Source organism: Ailuropoda melanoleuca, chromosome 9, assembly GCF_002007445.2.
Source record: "Ailuropoda melanoleuca isolate Jingjing chromosome 9, ASM200744v2, whole genome shotgun sequence".
Lineage (NCBI taxonomy): Eukaryota > Metazoa > Chordata > Mammalia > Carnivora > Ursidae > Ailuropoda > Ailuropoda melanoleuca.
The window spans coordinates 88,773,782-88,795,480 of NC_048226.1; the positions used below are offsets into that span (position 1 = coordinate 88,773,782).

A 21,699-nucleotide genomic window follows, 5' to 3' on the forward strand; every position below is an offset into this window, starting at 1 on the left:
CCTCGCCTGGGAGGAGCCCCTCGGCGGTCCTAGCGCGCTGGGAGAGCGGCGAGCGAAGGGCGCGTGGTGGTTACTCTGGTTACTGCGGAAGCGCGGGGTTGGCAAGGGCAGCTGCAGCCCGCGAGGGATGCTGGCGGGGTGGCCGTGAGGAGCCGCCGCCCTCTGAGGGAGCTCCCTGGAGACCGCCGTTCACCCGCGGGGAAACGGAGGCGCGGACTGGAAGGTTCGGGGGCTGGTGACTCGGAGCTTCTGCGGAGCGGCCGTGCTTCTCTGCGCGGGGTCCGCAGTCCCGAGTCCGAGGCCATCCTCGGTGGGAAGAGGCAGTCCCGGCGCGGGGCGGTGTCTCTCCGCGCTCCCCCTCCTGGCCAGGTCGCTCCCAGACGTTTCTTTCATCTTCCTATCCGCTTCTGAAAGGGCACCTGCAGCAGGTGAGCGAGGACAGTTGTGCTGCACAGCGAGCCCACATCACCATTAGAGGCGCCACCAGCAGCAACCCAGGAGAAGCCCGTCCAGAAGAAATAAATGGATTGCTGGGGAAGAGGAGGGTCTGGTCGGGAGCTGTTGGAGCAGGCGATTTTTTAATACTGTTTTCTAAGTCTGGACAACTTTCCCCTCTTTACATACTTTTATACCAACTTGATAGGATTTTGTAGATTCCTCTGATTTGAATTGTAATCCTGTGACGGTGTTTGGTGGAGTTTGGCCGGTTCCTCGTGCTCCTTTTGGTGACACATTTTGGGGAGAACCTCGAGTCACCAAAACCCTACAGAGAAAAAGGATCTCGGCTTTGACCCCGGGGGCACCGGAAGAGCCTTTGAACCATGTGGACTTTCTTGGGCATTGCCACTTTCACGTATTTTTACAAGAAATGCGGAGACTTCGTCTCTTTTGCCAACAAGGAGCTGTTGCTCTGCGTGCTGGTGTTCCTGTCCCTGGGCCTGGTGCTCTCCTACCGCTGTCGCCACCGGAGCGGGGCCGTCCTCCGGCGCCACCAGAGCGGCTCCCAGTTCGCGCTCTTCTCGGATATTCTGTCGGCCCTGCCTTTCATTGGCTTCTTCTGGGCCAAGTCGCCCCCGGAATCAGAAAATAAAGAGCAGCTTGGGTCTAGGAGGGTAGGTGGAATTTTAAGTGGGCAAACGAGTGAGCATGTTCTTTTAAAATCAGGATTGGGGTCACTCAAATGTAAATTTTCGTCTTGTCTACAGGCCAAAAGGCAGCAATTTAGATACTCTGGTTATGATAAATTTTCATTTAATTGGGGTGTGTGTGTGTGTGTTTTAAGCTCTTGACTGTTCTTGGCTACATCCATGCCACTGTTAGGAGTGACTGAAAAGATTTGTTTCCTTTAGTGTTGGTTGAGCCAATGCATGTGAAATTGATTCGATTTTGAAAGGGGGAAATGAAATGTTAGAATTTCATTTTGAAGGAGGACAGAAGCACTTTCCGCCATTGGGAAAAAATGTTTTACTGAAATCCTTGGGTAGGGATTGCTTTTGTACCTGAGCAGAAAGAAACCGGCTGCAGGTTAAGTCCAGTGCTTATAAATGACAGCTGGTTGGGGGATAGTAACAGAACGAACAATTCAGAAGGCTGGTGGAGTAAAAATTAGTTCAGCATTTTAAAGTCTTGGGCAAAATCCCCTCCTCTCCTGATGTCAGTGGGGCTTTGAGCAAATCAGTGCAGGAGTGTCCTGAATCATGTGGATGATTGAGTAAGGTCTGCAATTCAGTCATGTTCCTAATTCTGAGGCTGGTCTCCAGTCACGTGAAGTTATGCCTTCTGCAAAGACAGCAGAGGAGGACAATGGTAGATGAGGGAGAAGAGGTCTGGCTTTGAAGCCAGAACATGGAGGGCCTATCGGCTATGGGTATTTGAAATTTCTCCTGAGAGCACTGGAGGATTTTAAGTAACAATACTTGATTTTACTTTTTAAAAAAGCATTTCCAGTTGGTGTGAGGCGAGTGGATTGCAGGGGCAAGAGAATGGGAGCAGGGCTCTCAGGTGAGAGACTGCAGTGAGGGGTGATGGTGATTCGGAGTTAGGGCGAGTGGCCTGAAAAAGTAGTTCACTCCTTGAGGTTCTAGGTCTACATTATTTTACTGTATCCACAGTACAGATTAGCAAGGCTTATAGAAAGGACGACTTGAATGAGAATTTTTGCTCCACCACGTCTGGCTATAAGACCTTTGGCAAGACCTTCGTTTCTGTAAGAATCAGTTACCTCTTCTATTAGGGATGGCACCAGTCTTGCTCTTAGTTAAGGAATTAAATGATTTAACGTGGTCGTAACTGACTAATAAATAGTAGCTATTATTAGTCTAAGGTAGTGCACATCTAGGACACAGTGGACATACATGTTAGGAACCTCTTGGCTAGTGCTTCAAACAGCAGTAAAGGTGGGTACGGCTTGGAGCAGTAGAAAAGGAGGGAGAGGGAATCTATAATCTCAGTTTGAAATCTTTGGTGTTATTTGGTGTTATTTGAGCTAACTTTTGCCGAGGACCCTGAGCACTAGTGCAGGTGCCTGGAATACGATTACATCATGTGATGCTGAGACATTTTGGGGAAGGGAAAATTGGATTGCCAGCAGTCAATTTTGTGAATGCTTCAGGCTTTCTGCTTATTCCTAAACATCAGGGAGTTGGTAGACTCTTCATTGAGCACTAAGTTCTCATTAATGCTTTTACTGACCATTCTCTGGATGACTTAACTAACTCAAGTTCCCCTTTCAGGATAGTGTGTGTGTGTGTTTAACAGGGAAAATTTAGGAAGAAAAACTAATAAAAAATGGCTAAGATGGCAAACAGGGCTTCTCTTGCTTTCAGAACAGTAATTTAAATATAGTCAGTTATTCTGGCCTTCAAGAAATACTTAGGGGAAGAGGAGACTCTTGTCTTCTCTTGGTAAAGGACAAGAAGGTAATTTCTCTCAGAGAAATTATAAAAAATGGAATGGACAAGGCCCCAGTCCCTATAGAGTTGAAGGAAGACTGAATGCATATTGAAATAACAGAGAATCAAAGTTCTAAAAGATTTTAGGTTTGATTTCCCTCCTTTTTGTCTGAGGTCTTTTCTTAAAATCCCTCCAAAATGGCATTTGGGCTTATCTTAATCATTACGGCCAGAGAACTAAAGGAAGATTGTTCCTTGCAATTCTGTATCTGAACTGTATTTATATTTGTCAATCCACATACCAAGAAAGAAATACTTATTTCAACCCTGAATTATTCATGTTAAAAAACCCAGCTGGTACTCAGTGGGCATAAAGCTCTCAAAACAGGACTTTTTCATCATCTTATGAATGAAGTTTCTGTCGTCAACCCAGCTAGTGATAGGTTTGATGTTCATTCCTAAATGGACCAACTGTTTGGCTAGGCCCTCTTAGAGTGTCAAGATGGGGCAAATTAAATATGTTCTTATATGTTAAGAATTTAAATGTGACCGGGTCGAATCCCAAGGGACAGGATGAGCTATTTTGTCCTTTCAGAATTTTCTTGAATTAAGTAATTCTCAATTAATAGATTAATAGCCAGAATTTGACAGTCTTTTTGTTATATAAAAGGGATTTTTTAGGGTAAGATAGATTATCAGATGAAAATCCAGAAGGAGAAAATAAAAATAAATAGTGGATACATGTAAAAGGTGCTGGAATAGTTTGCAACATGGTGTCGAAATAGAAGCTGTATGTTATCTGCATCTGATAGATACTTAGAATGTACTTGAAGAATTGAGTAATTAATGATAGAATTTTCCCTATAATAAGTCTTTGGAGCCCCTTGTAAACATTATTTATATTTAGCCTGGTGTGGATTTCTAAATATGGCTTTATAATAGCATTTTCTAAATATATTTGAAAAATGGAATATATATTTAATTTTATTGGGATATTATTATACATTTATATTTAACTGAATATTTTAATATTCTTGGTTTTTATATATGGTCTGGATTTAAAAATATAATAGTGCATGTGGTTTGATAATGTTTGAGATGTAGCTTTTGCCCAAGGTCAGAAAGTCCAGAGTATTTATATAACAACAGCATGATTTTAAGGATAGCAAATGTGGAGATATAATTAACTCTTTTTTTTTTTTTTTAAACAGCACAAAAAAGGAACCAATATTTCAGAAACAACTTTAATAGGAGCAGCTGCCTCTTCAGTATCTTTTCAAAATGATCCGGAAGTTATCATTGTGGGATCTGGTGTAGTTGGCTCTGCTTTGGCGGCCATGCTTTCCAGAGATGGAAGAAAGGTGGCAGTAATTGAGAGAGATTTAAAAGAGCCTGACAGGATAGTTGGGGAATTTCTGCAGCCCGGTGGTTATCATGTCCTCAAAGACCTTGGTCTTGAAGGTAGGTGTGTATTTATTTTTAGGAGTTATGTGGTATAAGGAAGCACTTTTCACTTTAGACTATCCTATAACTGGTAAAAAGATATTCCAATTTGTTTACATTTCTAAAAGTTACTCTTTACTAACAACTCTGCATGAAAATGAGAGCAAAGAAGAAAATAAGCATTTAGTGTATGAGAAGATATAATAAAGTGGCTAAAAAACACAAACGGTCAAAATTAAAGATTGGAAAACTAGAATGAAGGCATGAAATTTAGTGAAAGGTGAAGGGAACTATCACTGGTGAAGAACATATTATGTCCCTCTTATAGAGTCGTTTATTTAAGTATCGTCTGTTAAACCAATGGTTTTTGAACACAAACTATTCATTTCGGGGATATTTATTCACTGCTCTGTGTGAGGTGCTGGACTTGGTACCAAGGATATGCTGGTGAACAAGACAGCTTCACTGGCCCCTCTTAAGGATCAGAGTACAGAATATGCCTGGGCTCTGAATTGAGGAGGAGCTTGCCTGGCTCCTGTGGTCGGCATCATGGTGTAGGAATTATGAGCATCGATTCTGGAACTAGATTGCCTGGGGTTGAATACCAGCTCAGGCACTTAAAAAGCTGTATGACCTTGGCTGAGTTATTCAGCCTACTGTGTACCTGTTTCTTCATCTGTAAAATGGTCATTTTACGTGAGTCCTTGCCTCATAGGTTATTATGAGGATGAAATGAATTCATATACATGAAGCATTCAGAACCGTGTCTGGTATATAGTTGGCACTATATAAGTGTTTGCTGTTTTATTTAAGGAGCTGAAAAGGAGAGCAGTATAGCTAGGAAGTATTGGGTGATGGGGAAAGGAGAATGGCTTGAGATTAAGGTTGGAGAGATAGGCAGCAGCCACATTATGAAGGGCATTGCAGTCGGTGGAGCAGGAGTGTGGTGTGATCTAGTTTATGCCTGTATAAAGTGGCTTCAGACCTTTGACATCTACTCACAATAGCAAACACATTTTACATCCTGACCCAGCACATACATACATATATTTGACCAAAATTTGTTTCATTTTACTTTTTAAATACTTGTCATGATTCTACCCAAGTACACAATTCACAAGTTGAAATTCACTTCTTCATTTACCATTGAGTTATACCCTGCAGTTTGTAGAATGGTGTTTTAAAAGAATATGTGGATAAAATGTGGTCAGTAGACTGTAAGATTGTGGTAGTGGGGTAGCAAGAGTCAATGCAAAGAGTCTAGTGGGAACTCATTGCTAAATCCAAATGATGGATAATGGTGCTTTGGGCTAGCATGGTATCAGAGGTTATAAAGAGAAGTGGACAAATTAAGAGACAGAAATGGCATGACTTACTATAGGATTGGTGTGAGATATGAGGGAGAAGGAAGTATTAAAACTGATTCCTAGCTTTTGGTTTGAACAGCCGGTAAATGGTAGTATCATTTGTTGATAAGAAGACCTAGAGAGGAACAAGAATTGGGGGTAATTTGCAGGACATGTTGTGATATCCAAGTGGAGAAATTAAGTTGAATATATGAATCTTGAATGCAGAGGAGCGGTTTGGGCTGGCTGGAATTAGAAATTTCAGAGGTGTCAGCAGATTTATAGTATTTAAAAGCCACAGTAGTGATTGAGAGCATGTAGGGAGAAAAGAGAAGACAGAATAAACCAAGTCCTGGGAAACTGATATTTAAAGATCAGGTAGAAGAAGAGAAGCCTGAAAAAGAGTCCAAGGGGGAGCTGGCAGAATGGCAGAAGAAAGCCAGAGGGTTTGATGCCACTTAATCCATGAGAGAATGTTTCTAGTAGGAGGGAATGGGTATGTGTCAAGAAAGGGAAGGACAGCTATGTTGTGCTTTGTTAACGAAGGCTCAGGTAGGATGAGTATAGAAAAAATGACCATGGGATTTGGCAATTTGGAGCTTGTTATATTTTTATATTAAGTCTTAATATCTAGTGGGGAACCTCCTTCCCATCTTGTTTTCTTTGGGATTATTTTGACTTTTCGTGGTGTTTTTGTTTTCTATATATAATTTAGAATTAGATTAAAAAAAAAAACTCTGTCAAGATTATGACTGAAATAGCACTGAATCTATAGCTCAGTTTTAGAATAATTGACTTGGACTTCCTGTCCATGAATGTGGTATACTCTCCATTTAGTTAGGTCTTCAATGCATTTAAATGAAGTTTCATAAATCTCATATGTCTTTTGTTATATTTCTTCCTTGACTCTGGTTTATATTTGGGCTTTCATAAATGATACCTATTTTATTATGCACTGTATGCTCCGTTTGAGGTTCAGACTTTATACCAGGTCATGGCACAAAGTACGTTTGGATTTTTTATGGATGACTTCACCCATAGCCTGTGGTGAATGGTTTACTTCCATATCGTATCTCAGGGCATTGAATTGAGTTTTTGTCTTTTCTATTTTATTGACAAGAAATTTATGAATGGTGCTAAGTTTCATTGTCCCTGGGGGGCCCCTACCTCATATTCAGGAGTGGCTCATAAAGCTCCAGTCATTTGTTTCGGCTTGTGGTTCTTTTTTTTTTTTTTTTTAAAGATTTTATTTATTTATTTGACAGAGATAGAGACAGCCAGTGAGAGGGAACACAAGCAGGGGGAGTGGGAGAGGAAGAAGCAGGCTCATAGCGGAGGATCCTGATGTGGGTCTCGATCCCACAATGCCGGGATCACGCCCTGAGCCGAAGGCAGACGCCCAACCGCTCGGGCACCCAGGCGCCCCTCTGCTTGTGGTTCTGATGCCCTTATGCTGTTGCCTCTAAAACTTGCTCACTGGTTTGACTTTGAAGTTGCTTTCCGTTTTTAGCATAGGTGGTTTTTGTTTTTTTGTTTTTTCGTTGTTAGTTTTGTTTTTTAACTTGCCTTTTTATAGCAAGCAGTTCTGCATTTTTTGATGTGGAGGAATGTTTTCCATGTCATTTTATCTGGTATGTTGACCAGTAGTCTTAATATCTTAAGTGTGGAGCTTTATGATTAATAGATAATGATAGCTCTATGTCACTGGCTTCAAAGTTATTAACATCTAGTACTCATGAAGCATGAATTTCATTGAAGTGTAGGGTACTGTCTTCTTGCCTGCGAAAGAAAGTAAAAGTATTCAAAGTATGCCACATTTGGTTTCATCAATAAAGTTGAGACAGACAGATGTTAAGAAATCTTAAATTAGACCTTATTTACCTTCTCTTAAGAAGTTTACCCAAGGAAAAATTTTGCTGTGCTACTATACTTTTTACATTTTCTGGTGTGTTCTAAAATTGGCCAGTTTAAACATTTCAAGTACTTCTGTAATACACTTACGGGTTAAGAAAAACAAACTGTGTCAGTAGTCGGATGAAGCATTATAGAAATACCAGATGGGTATCAAATATTTAGGTCAGAAATGATAGGCAATTTGCTGAGATCCAAATTGAATACACTGCTAATTGGCAGCTTTTAGGATATCTGTGTACTGAATCTCTGACGGAATTTTAACTGTAATAATTTAAGAACCATACTGAAAAACTAATTAGTTTTGATTCTGGGTCAGATGTATGACAATATTCATCTAGCTTGTGCCTGCCTGGACTTTAAGTGCAATTGAAAAGAATACCAGAAAACTAATTTATTTCGATCTTAGCCTAGATGCGTGATAGAATTGTTTATGAAGGTGTTCTTTCATCTATTTCTTTCATTATTCTAATGTACTTCATCTTAATATACTAACCATTATGATTTTAGGTCTATGTATGGTATATTCTCAATTGATATTTCATAATGTACTCTTTCTTAGATGAATATTTAGGTTGTTTTCAGTTATTTTTTATTAGAGATAACACTATAGTGAATTTACTCTTGCATATAACTTTAAAAATTATTAAAAACTAAAAATTATATCTTTAGGATGAACAATAGATGAATTTACAAGACTTAAGATTATTACATCAATGGATGCTAACTTCTTGGTTCTTGATAATTTGTGCTACAGTTACTTTCTAAGATGTTTTTAGTTTATAGTTTGACCAGTAAATTTATCAGTTTTATTATAATCTCACCAGCAATTTTGATAGATTTGGTGTCTTACTGTTTTATTTCACTGATTTTTTTAAAATCAGGTTTTAAACATTTCCCTTCTCTGCTATGTTCAATATTTCCGTATTGCTTAATGTGAATACCCATGAACTTTTCACCTATTATTACTAGGGTCTTAATATTTTTCCTATGAAATTTAATAAATTTTGTATATAAATATTAATCTTTTGTGGAATTACAGATTTGCTAAGCGGTTGTCTTCCAGACACATTAAGATTTCTGAAATAGTTACATTAATGTCCGTTTGTCAAAATGGTTTCATCACATTATGAAGACAGAGACTCATTTTTGATGGCCTCCTTATCCTCTGGCGCCTCATATATAGCTCTTGGCATGTTAACAAAATTGATTTTCATGAACTGATCTGTTTTGCAGATGCAGTGGAAGGTATTGATGCCCAGGTGGTAGATGGCTACATAATTCATGATCAGGAAAGCAAATCAGAGGTTCAAGTTCCTTACCCTCTGTCAGAAAACAGTCAAGTGCGGAGTGGAAGAGCTTTCCATCATGGAAGATTCATCATGGGTCTCCGGAAAGCAGCTATGGCAGAGCCCAAGTAAGACTACTCAGATATAGACTGTTAAAAGAAACACATTTAAACTTGGCCTTTGCACAAATACTATTTCATAAATTGTCGTAAGTGTTTGGGTATGGGTTGAAGCATAGGTATTCTAAAGAAAACTGCAAGTTAGAAGAATGTTAATCTTCAGTGCCTTTGTTGACGATATCATGTAGAGAATTCCCGTTTGAATGACAGAACTGTTGAGGTTTTTCCTTTGACTAAATACATTTCGTGGTTTTTTTATGTTATTGGAATTTAGAGGATACAGTTGTAACTGAGGTTTAAGTCCTTGTCTGCCTTTTTGGGAGTTGGGGTTTGTCCTTATGATATTTTCTGTTAAAAGTCAGAACAGAGGACTTGAAGGGAAAACCCTAGGGTGACAGGACTGGCACTTCTCTTAATTATTAACTTCTATTTGCCCCTAGTCCTTAGGCACTATAACTGAGGACGTTTTACACATGCGGACCCTCATCTCATTCACAAGGGCTTAAGTGTTAAGAAAGCAAGTGAAGAAGTGAGTGGACTTATCCTTAGGACTGCGAGTTCCATATCTGTGGAAGTGGAGTCTGTTCATTGTGGAAACATGGGAAAATGCACAAAAATACAGAGATTGTAAAACTTATCCATGATTCTTCTGACTAGAAGTAACTACTCTGGATAATTTGGTGGATAAACTCCCAATTGAGTATTTTCCCGTCTCTCTCTGAATTTGTGTGGTGTGTAAAGTTTATCTGCCTGTATTTTTTTTTTTTTAATGAATTGAGGTAAAAATCTCATGTTACTTTTAAAAATACTTTAAAAAATCATTACATTAGTATATATGTATTCAATTTCAAGAGATTAGAAAATAAAAACCACACTTAAGCTTCTAAAGTCCATTAATGTTTTTGCGTTTTGTCATTCTGGACCTTTCCTATGTACGTGTGTGCACACACGTGTGTGTCCAGTTTGTAAACTGGAGATAAGGAATAAGGAATTTCTCAGTTCCTTATTTAAATTGTTCAAGTGTGCTACTGTATAATTTTTTTCTGTTTATCCTTTAGTACAAAGTTTATTGAAGGCATTGTACTACAGTTACTAGAAGAAGATGATGCTGTGATAGGAGTTCAGTACAGGGATAAAGAAACCGGGGACCTCAAGGTGAGAGAGAGCAAATGTTAGCGCTTCCTAAGACATGCTTTTCCTTATTTTTCTCCTACTCCTTTGAAAAGTATACCCACCCATTTACTCATCTAATAGGCTGAGTTCTCTCTAAGCCTTCGGCAGCAGGGTGGGTTTCAGACTGCAACCCCTTGCTCTTTAGAGCATCTCAGAACTCTGTACAACAGCTTTGTAGACAGGCACCACGAGATCAGCGGTATTAAACTGAAATGAGAAATACACACGTGCAGAGAAGCGGAGGGGACGTGGAAGGTGAAAAAAGAAAGGATTCAACATAAAAGCAATGATTAGGATAAATGAAACAAGTGTTTTAACCTGAAAGGGAAAAGTAAGAGAATCTCTGCGGAAGTAGAACAGTAAAATAGTTGTCAGTACCTGCTCATGTTGGTTTAGAAAGAGAAGAGAAAGCGAAAGGCTGATCTGTTGGCCTTTCTGGGCTCTTCTCTAGGGTCACCACCTAGAAACTGTACTCTGATGGGGGTGATTGCAAGATAATATGGAAGACCTACATCCAAAAATTCTTCTAAGCCCTAGCCACTGATCAAAAGCACTATGCGAAGTTAAAAAATTCTAGAATAAACCATGGAGTCGTCCTTGGACTTTGTGATGAGATTCAATATTCTGTGGTCTACACTTGCTTTGTAGTTGTTTCCCCTGTTGTTCATCAAAGTGTAGCTTTAATCCCAGGTGGTTTGGATGGTAGTGCTTGGAAGGCAGGCCATCCTCCTGGGAGGAGAGGAAAGGTCTCTAGAGGCTGGTCATTCATTAACTTAAGCCCAGTAACAGCTGCTTCTTTAGCGTTCTCTTCATCACCCTCTCTAACGTTGTCCAATAAAACGTGTAAATATTTTACAAGAGTGCACATTTTAAGAGAATGGTCCTTTTACTGTGTATTTCTAACCATTAACAGAACATTGTTTATCTTGGTTGTAGGAACTCCACGCTCCATTGACTGTTGTTGCAGATGGACTTTTTTCCAAGTTCAGGAAAAACCTGATCTCCAATAAAGTTTCTGTTTCATCTCATTTTGTTGGCTTTCTTATGAAGGTACTATAGGAACATAATTGTAGAAAAATAAAAGCAACTTGGAATTTGAAAATTATTAAAATGTTTCGTTTTGTTTTTTTTTTTCCTAGAATGCACCACAGTTTAAAGCAAATCATGCTGAACTTATTTTGGCTAATCCGAGTCCAGTTCTCATCTACCAGATTTCATCTGATGAAACTCGAGTACTTGTTGACATTCGAGGAGAAATGCCCAGGAACCTAAGAGAATACATGGTTGAAAAAATTTACCCACAATTACCTGGTAAGAAATGGGATTTCGTTCACATTGTAATCTGTAGTCTGAAAGTAAATATCACAAAAGGCTGTCCATTGCCAGTTCTCACTAAAGCTGGGTCTGAACTAGGCCAGAGATAAGGATGGCAGGTAAAAAATGCACCCAGTCAGATACGCTGGAGCTGAACTGTTTAACTAGCACGTATGAAAATCTCCAAATTAAAAGAAAATAATTTCAATATATTTTTCATATTAATAATTAAATAATTCTTTTCAGAATAATTATTAGTACTGGGGAAAATGGTGCTTTTTTAGGTAGTCTGGATAGAGATGTAAGGTCTCTGAATTCTTGAAATATCTCTCCTATTTCGTTACTTTATTTATTTATTTGTTTTTTTTTAAAGATTTATTTATTTATTCGACAGAGATAGAGACAGCCAGCGAGAGAGGGAACACAAGCAGGGGGAGTGGGAGAGGAAGAAGCAGGCTCATAGTCAAGAGCCTGATGTGGGGCTCGATCCCACAACTCCGGGATCACGCCCTGAGCTGAAGGCAGACGCTTAACCGCTGTGCCACCCAGGCGCCCCTATTTCGTTACTTTAGCCCTTGGTTTTTGTAGAAATGGTAGCTACCATTTATTGAATATCTACTATAAGGTGCTGTACAAACTTTGTTTATCTACACAGTCACCCTCTGAGATAGGGCATTATCATGATCCCGAGTTTATTTTTTTTTTATTTTTATTTTTTTTATTTTTATTTTTTTAANTTTTTTTTATTTTTATTTTTTTTAAATTTTTTTTTTAAATTTATTTGACAGAGATAGAGACAGCCAGCGAGAGAGGGAACACAAGCAGGGGGAGTGGGAGAGGAAGAAGCAGGCTCACAGCAGAAGAGCCCGATGTGGGCTCGATTCCAGAACACTGGGATCACGCCCTGAGCCGAAGGCAGACGCTTAACCGCTGTGCCACCCAGGCGCCCCTGATCCCGAGTTTATTGATGAGGGAACTAGGAGTCAGTAAGCTCCTCCAAGGATAAACTATGAGTAAGTGGTGGATCCAAAGTTGAGGCCAGGCATGCCTGGCTCGTATATCCCATCCTCAGAACATGAGAGCTGTAAGCGATTTTCAAGATCATTTTTAGTTTGGAGTTGAATACAGAAAGGCTTCATGAAATTTCAGACATGTTTGTAAAGCATTCCTAAAAAATTGCTTTCTAGCATTTTTTTTTTTGAGAATGGGAAGATGTAAGTAAATAAAAATTTAAGATATTAATTAAAATATTAAGAATATTGATAAAATTGAAGGGAAACTCTGCTTTCCAATTATAAGATTATAGTAATGGGAAACTGTCTTTGGTAAGAGTATATTTTGTTTAAAAATTCTGTTTCTTGGGGCACTGTGTGGCTCAGCTGTTAAACGTCTGCCTTTGGCTCAGGTCATGATCCCAGGGTACTGGGATTGAGCCTCGCATCCGGCTCCCTGCTCTGTGGGAAGCCTGCTTCTCCCTCTCACAGTCTCCTTGCTTGTGTTCCCTCTCTCACTGTCTGTCAAATAAATAAATAAAATCTTAAAAAAAAATGTGTTCCTTTTTCAAGTTATTTTTTAATCTAAGTGAAAGCACTTTGTTTAATAACAATATTAAGGTATGCATGGACTAACTTAGATTTTTTTGTTTTAAAGATTTTATTTAGAGAGAGATTGAGAGAGAGTGTGTGCACAAGGTGGGGAGGGGCAGAGGGGAGGGAGAGGGAGTCTTAAGCAGACTCTGTGCTGAGCGTGGAGCCCGACACAGGGCTCCATCTCACGACCCTAAGATCACAATCTGAGCCAAAACCAAGAGTTGGGCGCTCAACTGAGTACACCCCCCAAGCGCCCCTAATTTAGATTTTTAATAATGACATTTTCAACATTTCAATACATTTGCACTTAGTTAAGCCATTTTTGAAGCTTTCAGAGGAAAAATGAATTATTCACATTTAAGAAAAAGATAATAATGTGCTATTTTTAGTGTTTTTTTCTTTTATCATAGATTGCCTTTTCCAATCCAGAAGTTTAGAACAGATTGCCCTGAGATCATGGTGGGAAACCGTTTACGGGTTTATATTATAATACTCATTAGGTTATTGAAATTCTCGTAGAAATGGAAGAATTTCAGCTTAGGCATTCTGCTCCTGTATTCCCAGATTACAATGGGAAGTGTATGAAAAGACAGTTCATTTTCTATACAAGTAGGAGCAGAAAACTTTAAACTGGGGCATGTCTCAGAGATGAGCTCTTCCAAGCATTTCATGTTATAGATGAAGAAACTGAGGCTCAGAAACGTAGAGCTCTCTACAACTTTTTTCCTGCTGTACGTCCCCTCCTGCTGTTGGTGGATTGCTAGTATAGTTCATCTGCTATTCCCAGAATGTGGTGGTGATGGTAAATTAAGTGTTAAATATGTTACCTGGCAGTTAACATTTGGGAGAAAGGTGGGTGAATTTCTTAATTTGCTTCACTCTTCTTAGCTTTTTTGTTCATTCAGCTGTATGTGATTCTATTTACATTAAATTTCTCTTAGATTCCTTAGTCATTCCTTAGCATGAATAACTAGGTTCTTAATGAACAATCATATTAATAAAATAATTAGTTCTTGATTTATCACAAGGTATATGTATGTGTATATAGCACAAATATTATATTACATGTAACATAATAGAAGGTATTTGTTTAGACTTGATAAGAACATGTGATAATTAGAAATTGAAATTTTATAAACCATTTATTTGGTGGGGTGGGATTTATTGCAGATCACCTCAAAGAACCATTCCTGGAAGCCACTCAGAATTCTCGTTTGAGATCTATGCCAGCAAGCTTTCTTCCCTCTTCACCAGTAAACAAACGAGGTATTATTTTATTGGAGTGATTTTACAAAGGGTATTCTAAATATTCAAATTTAATATTCCAAATGTAATATGGGATGGAATTTATGCTACTGGGAATCATGTGGGACAGAGAATTGGTTACAGTGTTTGAATGTATTAACACCAAAATTGGTTTTATGATGTCTTTATTATCTAATAATGAGTGTAAATGTCATTACACTAGTTATTGGGGCTATGACCGTTAAGTATGGTCCTAAATCTAGAGAAGGCAGTTTTCTAGTGAGGGGTATAAACTGGTGATTTCAGAACACTGGATAAATGCTGTAGTGAAAGCCCACTCGTGGTACCGCAAGGTTCACTGTGAACGGTGAAGGGTGATTGGGGAAGTCGTGTCTCAGGAAATAAAACTGGAGTTGGGGCATGAAGGATCAGTGGGGGTTCATTAGGTGGACAGTGAAATGAGGGAGGACTGAGAGATGATGGCATTTTCAGTGAAGTCCAGTAGTTTCCTATGGCGGGAGCACACGCTAGGTGTCAGAGTGGTAGAAAGGTAAGGTATTTATTTAAAGTTTAGTTTTAATCCTACAGACAGTGGAAAGTCATTGAAAAGTTTGTTTTTTTTTTAATAGCTTTATTGAGATGTAATTCACAAATCATATAATTCACCCATTAAAGTTTACAGTTCATTCGTTTTTAGTATATTCATAGATATGTACAACCATCACTACAGTCAATTTTAGAACCTTTACCCCAAAAAGAAACCCTATACCCATCAGCAGGCACTGCTCATTATCTCCCCGCTCCCAGCCCCAGGCGTCTACTGATCTGCTTTTTGTCTCTGCAGATTTGCCTATTCTGGACATTTCCTATAAATGCAATCAGTGGATCCTTTGTAACTGGCTTCTTTGAGGTTCATCCTTGTTGTAGCATGTCCTTCATTAGTTTTTGTGGCCGAGTTGTATTCCATGTGTGGGTATACTACATTTTAACTATCCTTCCATCAGTTGATAGACATTTGGTTTGTTTCCACTTTGGTTATTATGAACAATGCTGTTGGGAACATCTGTATACGAGTTTTTGTGTTGACTTAATTTTCACTTTTCTTGGGTATGATAACTCTGTTTAACTCTTTGAGGAACCGCTAAACTGTTTTCCAAAGGGGCTGCCCCATTTTACATTCTCATTAACAATGTGTGAGGGTTCCAATTTCTCCACATCCTTACCAACATTTGTTATTATCTTTTTGGCCATACCCATTCTCATAGGTGTGAAGTGATACCTTACTGTGGTTTTGATTTGTGTTTCTCTGATGGACAGTGATGCTGAAAATCTTTTCATGTGCGTTTTGGACAATTGTATTTCTGCTTTAGAGAAATGTCCATTCAGATTGCACATTTTTTAATTAGATGAAAAAAACTTTTATTGTTGAGTTCTGAGAGTTCTTTATATATTCTAGATATAAATCCCTTATCAGATAAATGATCTGCAAAAACTTCTCTCATTCCGTGGTGATGGTGTCCGTTGAAGTTTTTAATTTTCATGAAGTCCAGTTTATCTGCTTTTTTTCTTTTGTTAGTTGTGCTTTGGATGTCATATCTAAAAAGTCTTTGCCCAATCCAAGGTCCCTATGATTTACTCCTATATTTCCTTCCAAGAGTTTTATACTTTTAGCTACTACGTTAAGATATTTGATCCATTTTGAGTTAAATTTTGTGTATGGTGTAAGGAAGGGGTTCAGCTTCATTTGTATGTGGATATCCAGTTGTCCCAGTACCATTTGTTGAAAGGACAGTTTTTTCCCCATTGAAGTGTCTTGGCACTCTTGTCAAAATTAATTTGACTGTAAATGTAGTAAGAGTTTTTTTTCTTTCAACAATATTTTGTAGTTTCAGAGTGTTTTACATTTCTTTTGGTAAACTTATTTCCAAGTATTTTATTCCTTTTCATGCTGTTGTAAAAGACTTGTTTTCTTAATTTCATTTTAAGATTCTTCATTGCTGGTGTATATAAATACAGTTGATTTTTGCATATTTATCTCATGTCTTGAAATCCTGCTGAACTCATTTATTAGTTGCTAGTAGTTCACTGAAAAGTTTTAAATAAGATAGTGGCGTGATTAGATTTTTATTTTAGAGATACTACTCTGATATGTTGTGGAGCATGGTTTGGAGGACAGGTGAGGCTAAAGCTTATAGTAAGGCTATGTAATTGTTCCATGTGAATGGTGATAAAAGGTTCGAGCTACGGTCGTGGCTGTGGAAATGGAAGGTGGAATCGTGTACTCTCTAGGATGAAGAATGCATGCAACTTGGTGACTCATTGGCTATTGTAGTAAGGGAGAGTGAGGCCTCTTGATGGATTCCAGGTTTCAGGTTTAGGTAGTTTTGCCAGCTATTTGCTGATATGGGAAATATAGGAAAAGGAATGTAAGTTTAGGAAGCGTGGGAAGAGGTGATGAGTTCACTTTTGGACATAATGGATATGAAGTGCCAGTAAGGCATTTGATAGAGATTTGTGGAACATCATTGAAAATGTGAGTGTGAGCTCCAAAGAGAGGTCTGGATGGGAGCTTTTGATATGCCACGGTTCCTGAACATAAACCAATTGAATTTGCTATGGAAAAACAGGCATAATAAACTACTAATCATACAAGTAAACTAATGCAAAGCAGAATGAAGGAGCTAATGCCAAATTGATATAAACAACATGCCAACAGTAATTGGTGGAATTAGAAATGTTCCATGGAGAAGGAAGAATAAAAGTTGTTTATAGTTTGTAATTTTTTAGTGAAGATACTAGAGTCATACATAAATTTGAATTAATATTTAGAAATTTTCCTTTTTATAAGTTAATGTTTACTGTATGCATTTTATAATTAGTTATAAATGTAGTATATTGTGACATTGCAGAAAATAATTATCCATAACTTTGCCACCTTAATGTTATCATTATGGTTGTCTGTTTCTTTCTCGGATTAAATTAAATAACTATTTTGTTGAAATGTCACTGTAAGTGTTAGGGCGTTAACCAGGCTGACAGTGGCCAGGATCTTCAGCCGCTCGGGAGGTGCACCTAGAGGGCCGCATTTCTGCTTCTGCAGTTTTGAATCACAGGGCTGATTTTCAGATACGATTCAGTCAAGGCTTATTCCTCTAGATTAACTTCAGATAGGTTTGGAATGTCTGCTTATAATTGCTTTTTAATTCAAACTACAACGTGGCTGGGTATCATCTTCTTAGGGCCTACTTTCTTTCCCTTAGAACTGTACAGACCTTTCTCTCTAGTGCGCTGGCAGCAAATACGGCTGTGAAATGTCAGAGCTCTTCATTTTTTCCCTTGTAGGAGACTTGCTTTTTATGCCAATTTTTTTTTTTTCATGAAAGAGGCTTCACAAATATTTGGCATTGACTTCATCTTAGATTCCCATGTGACTTTCATGAGGGCAGGGACCATGTTTCTTGTTCTCACTGTGTCCCCAGGATCCAGTACCTATTAGGTACCCAATAAATATTAATTGAATTTTTGTCTCAATTTAGTCATGATTTGTTCCCTTGTATTTTCATATTCTTGGGGGTTTTTTTGCATTTTAATTTTTTCATTATGATCTGTTCATCATCGTGCAGTACATCGTTAGCTTTTGATGTAGTGTTCCATGATTCATTGTTAGCGTGTAACACCCAGTGCTCCATGCAGTACTGCGCTCCTGGTTCGCATTCATAATGTTTATTAATTAACAGATTTTTTTTGTTTTTTTTTTTGGTCTTAAGGGATGCATCCAGGATGATGTCATTATCTAAATTCTCTCTCTCATTATAGGTGTTCTTCTTTTGGGAGATGCATATAATATGAGGCATCCTCTTACTGGAGGAGGGATGACTGTTGTTCTTAAAGATCTAAAACTATGGGGAAAATTGCTAAAGGGTATCCCTGACCTTTATGATGATGCAGCTGTTTTCCAGGTAAGATATTAAATTATTCTTTGACAAAAATGTCTCAATTGATTTCTTTCCGGGCCTAAGAGGCATAGGGCCTTACTGGGGAGATGTGTACCTATGAGCCTGATCCTGAGTCCTGGTTCTCGGGCAGTCTTGTTGAGGCATAAAGAACCTGTGAGCCTGTGCAACCCACGAATCTCACAGAATTTCTAAATTTCTGTGTTTGATTATTAGGTCACATTGGATTGCACGGACCACTTTGCTCATAGGGATTGTGTATTTCACTTCAGAGTTCGGGACTCATTCCTCTGGAGGTGTTTTGTGTGTATATGTAAATGATAACTATAAGGCATCATTACTTACAGATGATCCTCAGGATAGACCTCAGTTTGAGGGGATTATAAACATTAGTTTGTGCTTCCCCCCACCCTTACCATGTACTAAGTGATTTTTTTTTCTTTTAGGCCAAAAAATCATTCTATTGGGCAAGAAAATCATCTCACTCCTTTGTTGTGAATATCCTTGCTCAGGCTCTTTATGAATTATTTTCTGCCACAGATGGTAAGTATAGATATTTTTTAATGAAAATTACTGAACTGCAGATTTTTAGCACAGAAGAGAACTTAATTATAAACAAGTTAGTGATTAGGCCAGAAATAGCCATGTTTCCCAAGTCTGACTCCCAAGTGGCGGCCCTTTGTAACCCCATCCTTGAGCAAGATTTTCCACCTGTAATCACCCTGTATCCACACTTTGTGTGGAAAGCTTGACAACCTTCCCAGCACTATTTCAGTAATGCATCTTTATTAATTCCTCCGGTCCAGGTCAGGTCATACATATCCACAAATGCATAAAGTTGTGAGGCAGGATCCTTCTGGCCATGAGTTAAAATGTAATATAGTTGTTAATCTTTTTCTTCCTGAACATGTTTCAATTTCTGTTCAAAGCAGTAGTTTATAAAATGAATATAAGGTTCATAACAAGTTTAGATTTAGTCTCCTATTATAATACACAAGTAGCAGAATGCATCCACCTTTTACTCACTTGAAATATTCCCATGCTTTTGTTTTTGTTTCTATATTGTAAAGTGGCGATGGTCAGTCTGTATATTAAGGAAAACATGACTTAGCAGAAGCCGTATTAGAAGTGGAATAGAGGCAACCGTGCCACTTCCCAAGCCCAGCAGTATACAGATTAGTTAATCTTAAGTTAACGACACTGGACATTTAGGTTTTCAGAAATAAATGTAACTCCAGTCCTATTACTTCAGGTATTTACAACAAAGCTACTTCTGTGAACTGGCCAGGGTTCCAGCGATCTACGCTTTGGTGACTTGAGTGCAAAAGATAATATAGTACAAATACCTTCTGTAGCTTCTTATATGCATTAGTCTTACTAAAAGAAAAAAAAAAAACCCAACTCATTCGCCAGTCAATCCTCTCTTGCTAATTGGCATGGAAGCTGGAATGGCTGGGTGGGCTAGTAAAAAGAAAAGAACCAAGTTTTGAGTTTTTCTTAGTGCTTCTTTTTAAGCTTTCCTAAGCTCTTGATTTTCTTACATTATGAAAGATTAGAGGAAGAAAGAGTTTTATTGGAGTTAAGTTTACCGATTGCATCCTTTTAAAAATCTGTTCTAAAGAAAAATCTAGGTAATACCTTAAAGAAACATTTATCCCAAATAAAAAAATTGTGGGTTGATAATACTATGTTGGGAGGGTTTAATGAGTCACTTTGAAAAGTATGAGAAACTATACAGATCTAAGGCATTGTTAATGTTTACTATTCACAGCTATCCTTTTGCTTAGAGTTTACTGCTCAGAGATATAGGTTGGGATCTTAGAAACTGGGAATTTGGTTTCTAGAATTGTGTTTTCTGACAAAAAGAATTTACAGAATATTTGCATCCCTTTAATGAATTTACAACAGTCAAGGAAATAACTTTTAAACAACTTTTTAAACAACTTTAACTTCCAATTTTTATTTTAGATTCCCTACATCAACTAAGAAAAGCCTGTTTTCTTTATTTCAAACTTGGTGGAGAATGTGTTGCTGGTCCTGTTGGGCTGCTTTCTGTGTAAGTTGTTTTGATGACACAGAGGAAGCAGATCTTTCAGATTTTCTTTGGACTGCTCAGTTTGTGAATTACTGCAAGTCTTTCCTCTTTCTACATTTTGTCCATTAGAATCCCAATCAGAAGGTAGCTCAGAGAAATGAAAAAAGCATCATTTAGCCCTGTGTTTTACTTCTGGAAAAACAGTGTTGAACAGAAGCTAACGCCCTGATTAAATTAGAAGCTTGTTTTCTTGCTGGTGGGTTTAACCATATGATCTGATCGGTGGGAGCCATGGATAATAGAGGAATTTGTATTTAAAATTTACATCGATTAAGGTGTGGGGACTTGTGAAACTCAGTAATGGTTTTGACAGTGAAAACATAGGTAGAATTATTCTTGAAAAGTCTGCACAGTAAAATTCTTTGTTCTCATTCATCTATAATCTGAATGTCAATACTGTTACCTTTGAAAAACCTAAGATCCCACAGGTCAGGCCATCCAGGTACTTCAGGCAGAGATCTCAAGATTAGTGAAAGAAAACTTTAGCTCCACACATACGGTTTATGTCAAGCAGACTGAGGAGTTCCTGGCTGTCTGACAGACGGGGTATATTCTAAGGAGTTTCTTGTAGAACATTCACTTGTCCCTGCCATTAGAGCGCAGGCAACACAAGCCTCCAGAGTCCTCTAGAACGCATAGCTTTGTAGATGATACGTCATTAGAACCTTTCTGTGAGTAAATTTTAATTGCTGGGTCTTACTAATATGTGTATTTTTTTTTTTTTCCTGTTTACAGCCTGTCTCCTAACCCTCTCATTTTAATTGGACACTTCTTTGCTGTGGCGATCTATGCCACATACTTCTGCTTTAAATCGGAACCTTGGATTACAAAACCCCGAGCCATTTTCAGTAGTGGTGCTGTATTGTACAAAGCATGCACTGTAATATTTCCTCTGATTTACTCGGAAATTAAGTACCTGGTCCATTAAACTTACAGGGGAACCATTTGCGGACGAATATTTGGAACTCACCAAGAGACTTTTGGAAGAGGATGTACATAGCATAGAACTATCCCACTTCTAAAGTGGAAACTCTTGGACCAAGATTGGGGTTAATTCTTTTTTGAAGTTATTTGTATATAAACATGTAAATACATACTTTGCAATTTAAAATGAAGGGTAAAATAGACATTTAAAAGAAATGATTGTTATCTTAAATTAGGGCTAACACTGAGGAACTGCAGTTTTTCTTTTGACTTCAGTAGCTGGGAGGAGTCACTGTTGGGACATGCAAATAAAGTGCAGAATGAACTGTAATGTCTTTTTGTCTCCGTCGTTGACTTGAGGTGGAAAATGAAGAGGAAAGCCTGTTCTGTGAAATAACTGATGTCGG

At 38.2% G+C, this 21,699-nt stretch overlaps 1 protein-coding gene across 1 annotated transcript; it reads left to right on the plus strand.

The window, feature by feature from the left end:
* On the plus strand, positions 1 to 21,623 carry SQLE (squalene epoxidase). The gene is made up of 11 exons (XM_002920731.4): positions 1 to 1,112; positions 4,103 to 4,352; positions 8,828 to 9,008; positions 10,058 to 10,154; positions 11,109 to 11,222; positions 11,312 to 11,483; positions 14,246 to 14,341; positions 18,137 to 18,279; positions 18,720 to 18,816; positions 20,242 to 20,329; positions 21,104 to 21,623. The coding sequence occupies exons 1-11, from the start codon at positions 822 to 824 to the stop codon at positions 21,294 to 21,296; spliced, it is 1,722 nt and encodes a 573-aa protein (XP_002920777.2). The 5' UTR covers positions 1 to 821; the 3' UTR covers positions 21,297 to 21,623.
* The last annotated feature ends 76 nt before the right edge of the window (positions 21,624 to 21,699 follow it).